Source organism: Conger conger, chromosome 9, assembly GCF_963514075.1.
Source record: "Conger conger chromosome 9, fConCon1.1, whole genome shotgun sequence".
Classification (NCBI taxonomy): Eukaryota; Metazoa; Chordata; class Actinopteri; order Anguilliformes; family Congridae; genus Conger; species Conger conger.
The window spans coordinates 31,067,945-31,082,272 of record NC_083768.1 but is presented as its reverse complement, the minus strand read 5'-3'; the positions used below and the strand labels follow the sequence as shown (position 1 = coordinate 31,082,272).

Here is a 14,328-nt window from a genome sequence, read left to right as displayed (position 1 = left end):
ATTTTACATTGATAGAAAACCCTTTCTGGACAATATGAACGTGCACTGTCATAGCGTATGCTACTCACCGAGCAGCTCTCCTGTGTCACTGGGTCAGTGCGAGACCTTTGAAACCAGCAGGAAGCAAAAGGCGAGGAAAAGGAGCGTATCGGCAGCCACGCATTATCACATTCATTTTCTTCCACGACACGCATGGATAGCTTCTGCAGACTGTACCTATGGCAAGCCCAGTATGAGATCAAACCGGCTCAATCTGCTGTCATTCCCTTATCATTTAGCGAGCTCGCGTGTGGCAGCAGTGCAGACAAGGCTCTGCGCATTTTCGTGTGTGACAGACTCGCGTGCTTATGCCTCGAAAGTTTATCCTGCGTTTATTAAATTCTCTGTTTCCTTGGTAACGCGACCCAGGTGAAGAGACTCTCGTTCCAAATGGTGTCGGTTTTCTTGCAAGCCCGACATTGCTCACGGTCTGTTTGGATATGAACCTGACAGGAGAGCAGCCGTTAAACCACAAGACCGGCTACACATGGGAGAGTCGGTTTTCATCTAACTTTGCCAAACTGCTTTAACGTCATTTGTTGCCGTGGGGCGCATCGCGTAATTTGGATTTCAATATTGTGCCGTTCATTTCGAAATATTCCTTGGTTTTACTCGTTGTGGGTTGAATTTTTAAACTCTCACGTATTTATTTCGTGCTCATCGTTCGTTTATTTGAAATGAACGTAGAGGGAGAGGCGGGTCCGGTTTGCAGGGCTTCAGAGGGCGAGCCACGAGGAGGCGCTACAGCAATTCACACCAGCGTGGACCACCAACCAAGCGATTTGGAAGGACATCATCAGAGCGGGAGGACCCAAGGGGACGAAGGAAATGCAGAAAGAGAATCTTTGGATATTAACCCCAGAGAAGGACACAGTGGATACAATGCAGACACAAGTTGTGAAGCGTACTGTTCTTCTAATGCTAGTGCTGAGAAGCTTGGGGAGAGTTCGGGGAAAACGGAAACGTTACACTCAGACTGCAGTAGCGAGAACTCCAGCCCCACTCCGAGCTGTCGGATTTGTTTCCAGGGAGCCGAACAGGTATCGTGCTGTTTTCGAAGTCCTATTAAATCTGTGACTGCTTGTCCTGATTTCCGTGCTTATTCCACCTTGAATTTGATGTTCAGTGTATTTCAGCACCTCAGACAGCGCACGACAACTTCCTCCCAAGCTCGGGTGCAGTGCCGTAACGGGGCAATAGCAAGAAAAATATAGCTAGCTTGGGAACGTTAACCTGAAAACTAGCATTAAACAGTTAACGTTTCCTTGTTCAGATAAATTAACGTCACAGCACTTGTCGAATATTTAAATCTAAAATTAATGTAACATAGCTAACTTAGCTACTTGGCTCGATGACCGGCCTAAGTTTGGACGAAACCATACTTAATAATCGCTTAAATGTTAGCTAAAGTTATCTAACTATAAATATAACGTTAACTTGGAGCTGTCAGGCTTGGAGTTCTTTATCTAGCAAACGTTACATTTTTGTTTTAAAGACCCGTTAGTCATTTACACAGAAATTCCCCAGGAGTACCTCGATGGATCACGGTGGTCGTAGTATTTAACGTCTATCACCTGGGCAACAACTTTGCTGAGCCCACTGAACCAAACTCAGCCAAACTCAGGCTTTGCTACTGTTGCAGTTCGTATAAGGCTACTGTGGCAATGTCAAGTACATCCGAGGTAGTAGTTAGGCATGATTTATTTGGCAAAACGTGAGCGAACTAATTTAGATATCTTTAGATATCTTGCCTGACCACTGAGTGTTGAGTTTGTTTCCACAGTGATGAGCTAAGCAAGGACTCTAAAACGTCAAATAAACGTTAAATAAAACAATGAAGAAGGATGAAATGCGAAAGGCAGAATATGAACAAGGAAGTAGTGTTTTAAATACTTTTTTCCCGTTTCAAGTGACTTTTAAAAAGTATGAAACGGGCCTTAATGGAGGTTAACTCACTTTTGTTTGAGGAATATCAGTTGGCATATCAGTGCAGTGAGAAATGTTACAACCAGTCCCACACATTTTGACCATTTTTCAGAGCGTGGCAAGCTATCCACATTGGGTCCTCTTTATAAGATTGACAATGAGATATCCAATCAACACACCGGATTTCAGACAAGTTGCCTATAAAATGGTTTCAACTTTTCTCACGGATATATCAATTTAATAACGGCTTATAACTTATAACCCCCCCCAGCATGAGTGCCTTGAAATGCATTGAAGCAGTTTCACACTTTCAGCACCAATTGTTTTTTCAATTTTAATAAGTTTAATTAGTGATTTGAAACACTGCTCCCTGATCAGACAAAGCAACACATTTCATGGTGATAATGATTTCTTAGAGGCTATTTGAATCAGAAAGAGTGTGATTAAAAGTTAAAATGGTAACTAATGCTAACAGAGAGCTTATGCATTGAAGTTGGTGTTGTGCTGTGAGTTTGTGTTACATCTTTTATATAGAGGTCAAGTCACACACACACACACACACACACACACACACACACACACACACACAATACGGTTCTGGTCACAGAAGTAAAAAATACTTTGCAGTTTACTAATTGTACCCTTATGCCAAACAGCACCTCAGTTTCTAAAAGCAGTAGCCCACACTGCCACACAGCAAGGGAGTTTTTGCAGAGGCCCACAGTTTTGCATACATGAAGGGATTGCCCCCAAGACTGAGGCGATGCTCGTACTGTGGGGGAAGAGTGTTGCAGCGGCAGAGGAGAATGTCTCCAAGAGGTGCCACTGATGACGGAATGCGCTGGAGCCTCAGAGTGGTCTGGAGACAATAATGGATGTTAGGTCATTAGCAAGCCCGCCGTTCCATCAAGTCCTTTTGGGCTCTTCCGTTTCCTGCTGCTAATGCAGGTTTGCTAAATCTACGCCACTGGCCTCTCTGTTCCAAGGCATTTACTAAGGCCTGGTTGGAATCTGATACATTTCCTTTCTTCTGTTATATTATGCGGGAGAGCTGCCAGCATTTGGCCTGCGAACAGAGGAAAGGTTCGCTTTCCGAAGGGTCGGAAATCGCGTAGACAGACTCCCAAAGACCCAGGGTAGCAGGGGACAGGCACCCGGTCAGACGCTGATTTTGATTATGCGTTGGGCCGTACTGTTGTTCTATTGACCACGATGCTTAGTCTGATTTTCGACATGCAAGTGTGTACTGTTGAGTGGCCAGGCAGTAGACATGGAATAATCACAGCAGTAAGTTTTAGGGAATGGTCTCAACGCTTTCCCTGGCTTAGTAATGACTTGACAATGCTACCGTGCCAAACCTACAGCCTAATGATGGAACATGTGAGTTTGAAACAGGCCTGGGTGAAATACTTTATCAGAAATATGTTAAGATGTTCGAACATTGATGCAGATTACTGGCAATGGTAAAAAAACAAAACAAGAAACATCTATTTGGACCAATATTCATCACAGATTCTTTTTGTGTATTTTTCCTTTTTATTGGTATCTAAAGGGTCAAAGTTTTTCAGTTGTTTCCCCATAAGCTGTTTTTTCAGATACTGAGCTATGCATATCTAATACAAGGGCAATGTGACACAATGAAAAATGAGGTCACTGGCCAATATGTTTAATATGGTAATAACAAGACGCATAGAGTTGATCTCATGAAATAGTAGATCATTAATTGTTGTCAGTGACATAAGTGGGAAGAAATAACCTGCAAATAGATACGGAATCATGATGGATTATATTCTAGATTCCTTCATGTTTTATCATTAAAATGCTGAATAGTTAGCCTCAATGGAGCAGTACCAGGAAATAATCATATAATTTTCCAAAGAACATGTATCCTTGGGATTCATTACATTTCATCTCACATCTTACTCCCACTGTCTCTGGATGGCATACCAGCCACATTCTGGACTCTTAATTCTTCAAGCGGCCTGTGGCCTCTAGTTTGAACAGCTCTCATCCTTGTGATGAGAAATGTCTTATTTGTCTGTTTACCATTAATCAGAAATGGCAGATACATACTGTATTATTATTATTATTATTATTATGATGATGATTATTATTATTATTATTGATATTCATGTCTAAATACTATATTAGGGCTATATGAGACAATGAAGAATATGATATGATGGATGCCCTCTTCAATTACAATATTATTAAGGCTGCATTCTTTAAAAGAAGGCTGGCAACCTTTGTAATACTCATGATGTAGTTCAATTTAGCCTGCATTCACTTTATCCTATGACTTTTTATTTGCTTTATCTGTTTACAGTCCATGCTCATGTTCTCATGAAAGTCATATGTGTATTTACATCTTGAGTACCTGAACATGGTCTGAGATATGACTCTCTCTACTGGTATTTCTGTTCAAGCAAAGGAGACTTATAGCTGTATGTTATCTGGACTAAAGGCCAGAGGACGTATGATCATTGACACCAGCGATTATCACATTTGATGGTCGCAATGGCTTTTAGCTTATACTAGAGTGATGCACGATTTTATGTAGTCGATATCATCGTGGTGCCCATCGCTGAGGCTTAAATTGTATTGAACTTTGACCCCATCGACTCAGTTATCACGACAACCTTTTTATAGAACGCTCTCATCTTTAATTATCTTTAGTGAAGCGTCCTCGACTAGCTTCCTTGTCGTGAGCTCGCAAATGACTCGCGATGCATTCTTGTCTTCATGTTTATACTTTTAATGAGATCAAAGCATTCAAAAAGTCGAGCGCAAATGGAATATTGGTGACAATGTAGCGATATCCATTGGCCGATCATACATGGCCTAACTGTTCACATTAGACTGAGCTGCTTGAGTGAGGAATGGGGAAGGAGCTCTGACCAACTGTCTCCTGCCACCCTACCCCAGGGGGACCTGCTGAACCCCTGCCGGTGCGACGGCTCGGTGCGCTACACCCACCAGCAGTGCCTGCTGAAGTGGATCAGCGAGAGGGGCTCCTGGACCTGCGAGCTCTGCTGCTACCGCTTCCACGTCATCGCCATCAAGATGAAGAGGCCATGGCAGGTAATGAACACACATTACACTACACTACACTACACTACATTACATTACATTACATTACATTACACTACATTACATTACACTACATTACATTGCACTGCACTACACTACACTACACTACACTACGCTACCCTAGACTACACTACATTACACTACACTACATTACATTACATTACACTACACACTACATTACACTACATTAACACTCCATTTCACTACACTACATTACATTACACTACATTGTATGTAAGGTGGGGCAGTCCCCTTAGCAGCCTGAAATGCCAACACTAGGGCCTTGAATCGGATGCGGGCGGCAATAGGAAGCCAGTGGAGGCCAATGAGGAGTGGGGTGACATGAGCCGACCTGGGCTGACTGGTGATCAGGCGGGCTGCAGCATTCTGGACCAGCTGGAGGGGCTTGATGGCACAAGCTGGGAGACCGGCTAGGAGGGAGTTGCAGTAATCCAGGCGGGAAATGACGAGCGCCTGGACTAGGAGCTGGGTGGCTTTCTCCGTCAGGAGATGACGGATACGGCGTATATTGTAGAGGAAGAACCTGCAGGTTCTGGCAGTGGAGGATACTTGTGGAGCCAGGGTGAGGCTGTTATCAAGAGTCACCCCAAGATTCTTTGCTGTATGGGAGGAGGAAACTACAAAGTCTTCAACAGTCAGTGAGAGGTCAATTGTCGGAGAGGACTTAGCAAGGATGTAGAGAAGCTCAGTCTTGGCCAGGTTAAGCTTCAGGTGGTGGGAAGTCATCCATGCAGAGATATCAGCCAAGCAGGCAGAGATCTGTGTGGTGACCTGGGTATCGGGGGGAAGGAAAGAAAGAGTTGGTAAGAATGCCATGGGAAGAGATAACAGAACCAAGAGACATGGTGTATAGAGAGAAGAGAGGACCAAGAACTGAGCCCTGCGGGACTCAAGTTTGTAGGGGGTGAGGGTCAGAGACTGAGCCCCTCCAAGTCACCTGGTAGGAATGACCAGAGAGGTAGGAGGAAAACCATGCCAGGGCAGATCCTGTGACACCCATCCCAGTCAGCGAGGAGAGCAGAATCCCATGGTTGACTGTACAAAGGCAGCCGACAGGTCGAGGAAGATAAGGACAGAGGAGAGGGATTTGGCTTAAGCAGAGTGGAGTGCCTCAGTGACAGCGAGCAGGGCGGTCTCAGTGGAGTGGCCACTCTTGAAGCCGGACTGGTTGGGATCATGGAGATTGTTCTGGAGAAGATAAGTGGACAGTTGGGAGCAGACCGCCCGTTCCAGAGTTTTAGCGAGAAAGGGAATGAGAGAGACAGGCCGGTAGTTGTTCAGAGCAGAGGGGTCAGGGAGCAGGGGAGTGACTCTGGCCCTCTTCAGGGAAGAGGGCATGGTGCTGGAAGAGAGGGAAGTGTTGATTAGAGAGGAGAGAAAAGGGAGAATGTCATTATAGATAGATTGTAGAAGGAGAGAGGGGATGGGGTCAAGAGGACAGGTGGTTGGGCGGTGGGATGTAAGGAGTTTCAAAGTGTCGGAGTCAGAGAGGGGAGAAAAGGAGGATATGGAGTTGGGGAAGGTAGGAGGGTCAGCAGGGGGAGAGGGTGGGGAGAAGGAATTGCGAATGGCATCGACCTTCGTTTCAAAGAAGGAGACAAAGTCATCAGGTGTGAGTGATGAGGGAGGTGGGGGGGAGGGGGGGCCAGAATTACACTACATTACACTACACACTACACTACATTACACTACATTACACTACACACTGCACTACACTATATTTCACAACATTAAATTACACTACACTACATTACATTACATTACACACTACACTACACTACACTACATTACATTACATTGCATTACTCTACACTACACTACGCTACCCTAGACTACACTACATTACACTACACTACACTAGATTACATTACACTACACTACATTACATTACACTATATTACATACACACATCTCACTGCCTCACCCTGCTGTTATGGCCTTCTTACACATAATAGCTGTCCTTCCATCACACCTGTGTTACCAACAATGCCTGTCTTACCATCACACCTGTGTTACCCGTAATACCTGTCTAACATCATCTTACAAAAAATACCTATCTCACTCATCATGCCTGTGTGAGTGAGTGGGATTACCCATAATACCTGCCTTACCTGCAATACCTGTCATACCCACAATAGCTACCTGTCTAACACATATTGCATGTCTCAGGGCCTGTGTCCACGATGGTTATTTTCTGGCAGAACCGCACGCGTCGTTGGGGTGTTCTTAAGCCCCGTCTGAGCTGCGGTTGGTAGGATCCTGAGAAGTGACATTAACGAGCGCCGTGCCTTTCTGAAATGCTGAAGTATTTCGAACTTGAAGCGCCCAAAGCAGTTGCGCAAAAAAGCGCTCTGAAGAAAGACGCCAGCTCCGGCACTTTCTCTAGAGGCGGCTGCATGCGAGCGCATGCGCTCTCTCCCTGTGGAAAACATGAAAAAAGGTGCTCGTAAAACAGAGCGGAGTGGACACAGACCCTTACATCACACCTGTCTTACCAAAAATACCTGTGTGAGGATCACACCATCATACCTACCCACAATAGTAGTCCTCTCTCAGATGGCAAGGTCATCATGTCAGGTATATCTCTGTGAAATTAAGCAGGCCCTTATCCTGTTGTTTAGTCTGTATTGCATTTAATCTGATCATGTCTTTATAAAAGAACCTATTGTCTTCAGCATTCTTGTAATGAGCTAACTCGAATTAGGGAGTCAATTTAATTTTAGCTTACTGTTTGATTCATTGGATTAGACTTACAGTCACATAATAGCTTTAGCATGAGTCATACTGTAGGAAATTGTCCATGAGCTACTGTGCACATTGTACAGTATGTGCCCGAAATACTGCTTAAAACATACAAATGAATGTTTACAGCTGTGTTACGTTGCTTTATTTTAGCTCTAATGCAATATGTGATGCACTTCTTACCATTGACCAACATTTTTATCCATATTTACTTAAGTTCTCAGCCACACTGATTTCAGACACAACTTTGACTGACCATCTCATCCTTTGTAATTCCAAAATATGAAAATGGCTTGAATATTCTTCCTCTGTATAAAGGTGGTGATAAAAATAACTCAAGTCATTATCAACTCATCTGTAAATTATCTTGTCTGGCTAAGAGTCAGGAATCTCTGGCCATTGAGCATGTTAAGTCACTTTTGTCTTGATTGTCTGTGCTTGTCTCTTTTCAGTCTGACTTTAGGGCTGGTCATAGCACTATTATTGCTGCCTCTCTTTGTTTTGAAATAATGGCTGGCTGTGTTAGATTAAAGAAAGCATTGTCCTGCTCCTTTTTCTTTATCTATCCAAAGGCTTTGATGCTTGGATCATTCTTTGCTGTTAAATAAATGATCTTGCATTGGCTTAGGCACTGATGCTTGCATATGGTTCCAGATTTAAGTGTGAAAACTGGCAATAATCAATATTTACATATCATAATTTGTGAAAATCAATGATAATCAATATTTACATATCATATTTTATGATATGATCGTTGTGCCAAGGCGTACATCCAGGATTGGTCTTGGGGCCTGTCTAGTTGACTGTTTATGTCTTTGATATTGTGTCAACCCTGACTTCTTGTAAAACAAATTTACGTACAGTGGGGTCCAAAAGTCTGAGACCACCAGTGAAAATGCTTCTATTTTGCATTCTTTTGTCATTTATAACTTTTTCATTACAAATATTATGAGCATAACAATTTCAGTGAAATGTTGAATCTTTGCAATACTTGACAGTGTTCCAAAGAGATGTTACTGAATGCTTGGCTTTTGTCAATCTTCAAGTGCCCTCAGAAATGCTCAATGGGGTTGAGGTCAGGTGGTTGTGGATTGTGCAGCACTCCTTGCTCTTCTCTGGTGTTCAAGTAGCTCATGCACAACTTTAAAGTAACTTTAAATTAGTTTTACATTTTTCAAAATCCTAAAAATGTCTGTTTATTTTTGTCATTACAATTGGTCTCAGACTTTTGTACCCGACTATATATAGAGATGCAAAGCAGATGTTTCAGGAACGATATTTCTGGTATATTGTATCCTTGTTAAATAGAACGGCAAAACCTAAATATAAGCAAACCTCGTAACATTGAAGTCTGGTCAAAGTTTGTTTTTCATGGTTTAAATATACAGTTATTTACTGAATACATGGAATTTCAGTTTGTAAAAAGTAATGTTCTGCTTTTTTAGACCGCTAAAACTCAGGCTCCCATAATGCTGTCCCTTTCATAGTGACGAAATTTCCACAATTGAACCATCCTAATGTCACCAACAATGTGTCTGTATTCATTTATCTCCCGACTTGTGCCACTTATAAAATCTGACTTAACTGGCAAGATTATAACTTATAAACTTGAATATAAATAGGATACATTCATGTAATCCGTGGCCTATCGATTAAAACCTGCAACTGATGTCAAACACATGGAACCGATTGTGTTGGTACGTCCCATGAGACTGGCCATGCCAGGATACATAATGTCATCTTTGTTGTTGCATTTGGTACACAAATCTGACCATACGTAACTATATCATACGCAACGAAAAGCTGAATAGCGATAATTTGCAAATGATCTGGAGCTGCTGTTGCTGTTGCCGTTGCCGTCTATGATGAAATCCGCTAGCATAGCAATTAGCAGTATACCGGAAATGCCATTCAGTGGGACTTCTGCTTCCGCTATGACGATGATACTGTTCTATAGGCTATTGTTGTGCAGTATCCATGCACAATCCTGTTGCTAACAGGTTACAACATTCTCTCTTTTCTCTTAAAAAATGCCTTGGTAATCTTAAACTCATATTCTCTAGAGTGAAGAAAATGTATTATAGCACTTTCCAAATGTACTCTTTAGATTGTATTATTATTGATAGTCCACCATTATAAATATCAAGGCATTTGGATAGATGGCAAACTCAACTTCAAAATTCATGTTATCAATCTTGTTAAGAAGTTGAGGTCAACTGGGCTTTCTAGATAATAAAACATCCTTTCCTCTGTTTTACAGAATGAGATTAATTGAGGCAGTCTTTCTCCCTGTTTTATACTATTGAGACATCATTCAGAGGCATGCAACTGCCACTACCTTAAACCTCTAGATGTTATATACTACTCTGCTCTAAGATTCATTGGAGGTGATAAATATGGCACACATCGTCTTCTTTATGAAAAGGTTGGCTGGCCCTCTCTGTCTGTGAGACATGATCAGCATTGTTATGTTTTCATCTATAAAGCCCTTCTGGGCAGGCTACCATTTTATTTACCTCCACTTGTGAATTGGAACACAGGCAATTCTCACACAGGCTCAGAAGACTGGCTTGTAGTCCAGGTCCAAATCCTAGACCTAGGGCAGATTGCTTTTTGCTTTTATACTCCTCATACTTGGATTGACTTGCAAAAAAACATACTGCCTTTGAGACCAGTTTAGAACCTTATGTTAACCTTACCTAATCTCTTTCAAATAAAAATTTCTGTAATTGTTTTAGCTACTATGATTTAAAATTCAGTTTAAACTAATGTTTTGCTTATTTATTTATATTTTTTATTATTATTGCCGAATCTAGACTTGATGTTCTTCTCTTTCTTTTCTTTTTGTTGTAAGTCGTTGTGACAACAACAAGTGCAGAAACAAGCAGAGGCCTATTGAGCATAGTGAATTAAGTGCGTGTGTGTGTATGTGTGTGTGTATGTGTGTGACTGGGGGAGAGGGTGGTGTGTGTATGTGTTTATGGGGGGGCAGTGGGGGTGTGTGTGCGCGTGTGTGTGTGCGCGCGTGTGTGTTTGTGTGGTTGTGCATGTGAATTTGTGTCTGTGTGAGTATGTGCTTGGTTGGTGTGTTCATGTGTGAGTTTGGATGGGGGGGAGTATGAGGCAGATGGAGATCAGGGCTGACAGTCGTGGATATCTGATTTATATTCAGTTATTCTCAATGATGCGGAATAACAGTATGCATAGAGATGAACTGGTTTGATCACACTTTTTGATCACACACATTTGCGCTTAGCTCGGTGTAAATACATGTTCTCACCATTCTGTCTCTCACTGTGTGTGAATAATCTTTATTCCTACCCATCAGTATGAATATATATATATGATTGCAGTGCTCTTCTGTGTTCATGGGAATTTTTGAATTTGTCATTTCAGTCAGTTTTGGTGTGCAAGAGGACCTGACCTCAGAGGTATTTTATTACAGTCTCAGTCTTGATCTTGGACAGAAATGAACAGTGTCATTGTGTTCCTGGGCGGATGGAACTTTTTTCACAGTTGACTAACGTTGTACAGTGTTGTTAGGCGTGAGAGCAGGGTCAGTGCAGCTCCTGTACAGTGTTCCTGGGTGGATGGTGCTTATCTCATGGTTGACTCTGGTTGTACAGTGCTGTTAGGCTTGAGAGCAGGGTCAGTACAGCTCCTGTACAGTGTTCCTGGGTGGATGGTGCTTATCTCACGGTTGACTCTGGTTGTACAGTGCTGTTAGGCATGAGAGCGTGGTCAGTACAGCTCCTGTACAGTGTTCCTGGGTGGATGGTGCTTATCTCACGGTTGACTCTGGTTGTACAGTGCTGCTAGGCGTGAGAGCGTGGTCAGTACATCTCCACACTGACAGGGCGGCTCTCTCCATTCCCCTGCAGTGGCAGGCCATCACCATCACGCTGGTGGAGAAGGTGCAGATCATCGCTGTGTTCCTGGGCTCCCTCTTCCTGGTGGCCAGCGTGACGTGGCTGCTGTGGTCTGCCTTCAGCCCCAACGCTGTCTGGCAGCGCAGGGACACTCTCTTCCAGATCTGCTACGGCATGTACGGCTTCATGGACCTGGTGTGCATTGGTGAGATTCCAAGCGCAAGCTCGCTAAGCAGATGCTCCAGAGCTTAAAATAGGGCACAGCCTGTTTCATATCAACAAATGTGTTAATGAATGCGTCTGATTAAAATAAGCTCCGGCTGATCCTTTTTTTTTGTATTTCGTATACATCTAGCTGCCGCATTGTGTTTCACTTTAAATCGTTTGAATTATCATAGGAGAAATTAGGTTACATGGAAAATTTAGAGATTAGTCTTGTCATGTAATCTTTTAATTTTACATCTAGGGTCTCGTCTGTATTTGTTCATGTCTCATAATGGCAATTATAATGTATAACTGATATTTTGTGACGTGCACACATTACACGTCATTCCATCACCATAAGAGCAGTACAGAATCAGCTGCAGATGCACAAACCTTATTCACCCATTAACCAATGACAAACAGGTATAGTTTAAAGTACCTTTGTAGTCTCCACTGCTAACAGTATACTGATATTTTCTTAAAAACAACAGTAGAAGAAACACTTGAACATTACTGCAATAACTGTGTTGATATCACTGTGCCTGACATAGCTTGATCCACACTGAAGGAGATTCAGTCAAAGTTTAAAGTGGCTTTGCCTTGTGGAATGTGTCACTATTTCATTAATACCTTTTCTTGCATTTTAAATGTTTTAAACTGTACATTAATATTTTTTGTGAATCATGCTGAAAGTAGTGCATCTTGGGACACGATAACCTTGCTTCTTTGATTATCTACTTGTATCAGCCGCAAATGATGGAGGAATAGACAACTTTTTAGATGCGGCAGATTTGACTTTTTAGACGGACACCATGTTTTGGCCCCTCTTGTAGAGGAACTGAAGCCCCGTGTCGTTGCAGGTCTGATTGGCCACGAGGGAGCGGCGGTGCACAACGTCTTCAAGCGCTGGCGGGCGGTGAACCTGCACTGGGACGTGCAGAACTACGACAAGGCGGCCGACGTCGAGGAGAGCAGCAGCGGCGGGGAGTCGGCGGCCGGCCGGACGCTCTGGCTGCCCCTGGCCTCCCTGCGGCCCGGCTCCGCCCTCAGCCCCACCCCGCTGGGCGCCCGCGCCTCCTGCTGCCACCGCGGCTGCGCCTTCCTCTGCCTCTGCGCCCGGCTGGCCTCCCGACACGACCCCGGGGACGGCGGCCGCTCGGGGGAGGTGGTCATCCGCGTCACCTCCGTGTAGACCGCCCCGCCCGCTGTGGACGCTCCCGCCAGCCCTCACTGTGAAGCAGACGCCCGGGGACCCGGCCCAGGCCGACTCCGGCACCGCCGCCACGCAGCGGCTATGTAGCATTTCAGACGGACGGACCCATAGGAATATGGCTTTTTTACTGAAGTACGATGCTTTTTTTGTATTGCCGTTGAATGTAAGACTATTTGACCAACGAATATAATGAATGTTACTAGTGTTAGGACAACTGAGGTACAGTGTGTTTCCAGTTGATGTTTGATGGAGAAGGTAGGTGGTGTTATTATTGACAGAGAAGTGATTCTGCCTTACAGTGACTTGTAGCCCCTCTGTATTTCCCTTGGCATTTAAGAGAATAAGGAACTATAGCACACTGACTCCAGTACTTCATTAGGAGGAAAGAGCTAGTATTCCAGCAAGGTAAAGGAGTCCTGTTTCTGGCCTACACGGGCCGTGAATTAAACTGCAATTCAATCCGTTAATCTACTTCTCATCTTTTAGCCATTGAGTCACATTAAAAAGTCAGAAATAAATTTGACTGAAGTCATTTTTGTTGAAATGTACTTTTACTGGGGAGGTGATAGAGGGAATCAGCAGCCTGGGAGAATCCCATCTGCTTTTTGTTGTTTATTTTTAGTCGAATTTAAGTGGGAATGAATGTGGTAACACAACTTTAGTGGTCATAGACATGAATGAGAAATGTTTACGATGAAAAAGGTGTAACGCCTTCTTGAGCTATTGACCTTAGTGGTAGACTTATTTATCCCTAATTGTCACATGAACAATATTCACCTGCATGAATTCCAGCATTAGTGCCCTCCTCATTTAAAACTACTCACTTTGGAGAACTGCTCAGTGCCATTATTCCAGGTGCACTCACTATTACTTTATTACTTTATTGACTAAACATGACATACAACATAACAATGTAGGGTGTAAGTAAACAGGTCATAGGATTTCTGTGTTGAACAATATAACACTGGTTTGGAAACTACTGCATGATTTAAATTAAAGTAGGCTTTTTTAATACCTGACATAAATCTTTATCAAAACATTTAAAATGCAAAATAACATTAATACAATTCCAATTATTCTCACCTTTAAGCTGTGTGATTAGCACATGCCCACAACCTGCTTAATAATTACTAAGTCATACATTTTTGGTAAGCAAGCAATAGTTGTTTATGTAGTAACCTCCTAGACAACATGCTTATAAAACTCCTCCAGATTTCACATGAT

The 14,328-nt window shown here is 43.0% G+C and overlaps 1 protein-coding gene across 1 annotated transcript; it reads left to right on the top strand.

Moving 5' to 3' along the window:
• Nucleotides 1-716: 716 nt before the first annotated feature.
• On the top strand, nt 717-13,083 carry marchf11 (membrane-associated ring finger (C3HC4) 11). Its single transcript, XM_061255967.1, has 4 exons — nt 717-1,079; nt 4,891-5,046; nt 11,700-11,892; nt 12,752-13,083. Exons 1-4 carry the CDS (start codon nt 717-719, stop codon nt 13,081-13,083), a joined length of 1,044 nt encoding a protein of 347 aa, XP_061111951.1.
• Nucleotides 13,084-14,328: the final 1,245 nt, after the last annotated feature.

Excerpts from the sequence above, each read along its gene's own strand:
- marchf11 (XM_061255967.1), top strand. The coding sequence starts at position 717 with ATGAACGTAGAGGGAGAGGCGGGTCCGGTTTGCAGGGCTTCAGAGGGC. Across the intron at positions 5,047-11,699 it reads AGATGAAGAGGCCATGGCAG|TGGCAGGCCATCACCATCAC; the intron begins GTAATGAACACA and ends ATTCCCCTGCAG. Across the intron at positions 11,893-12,751 it reads CATGGACCTGGTGTGCATTG|GTCTGATTGGCCACGAGGGA; the intron begins GTGAGATTCCAA and ends GTGTCGTTGCAG.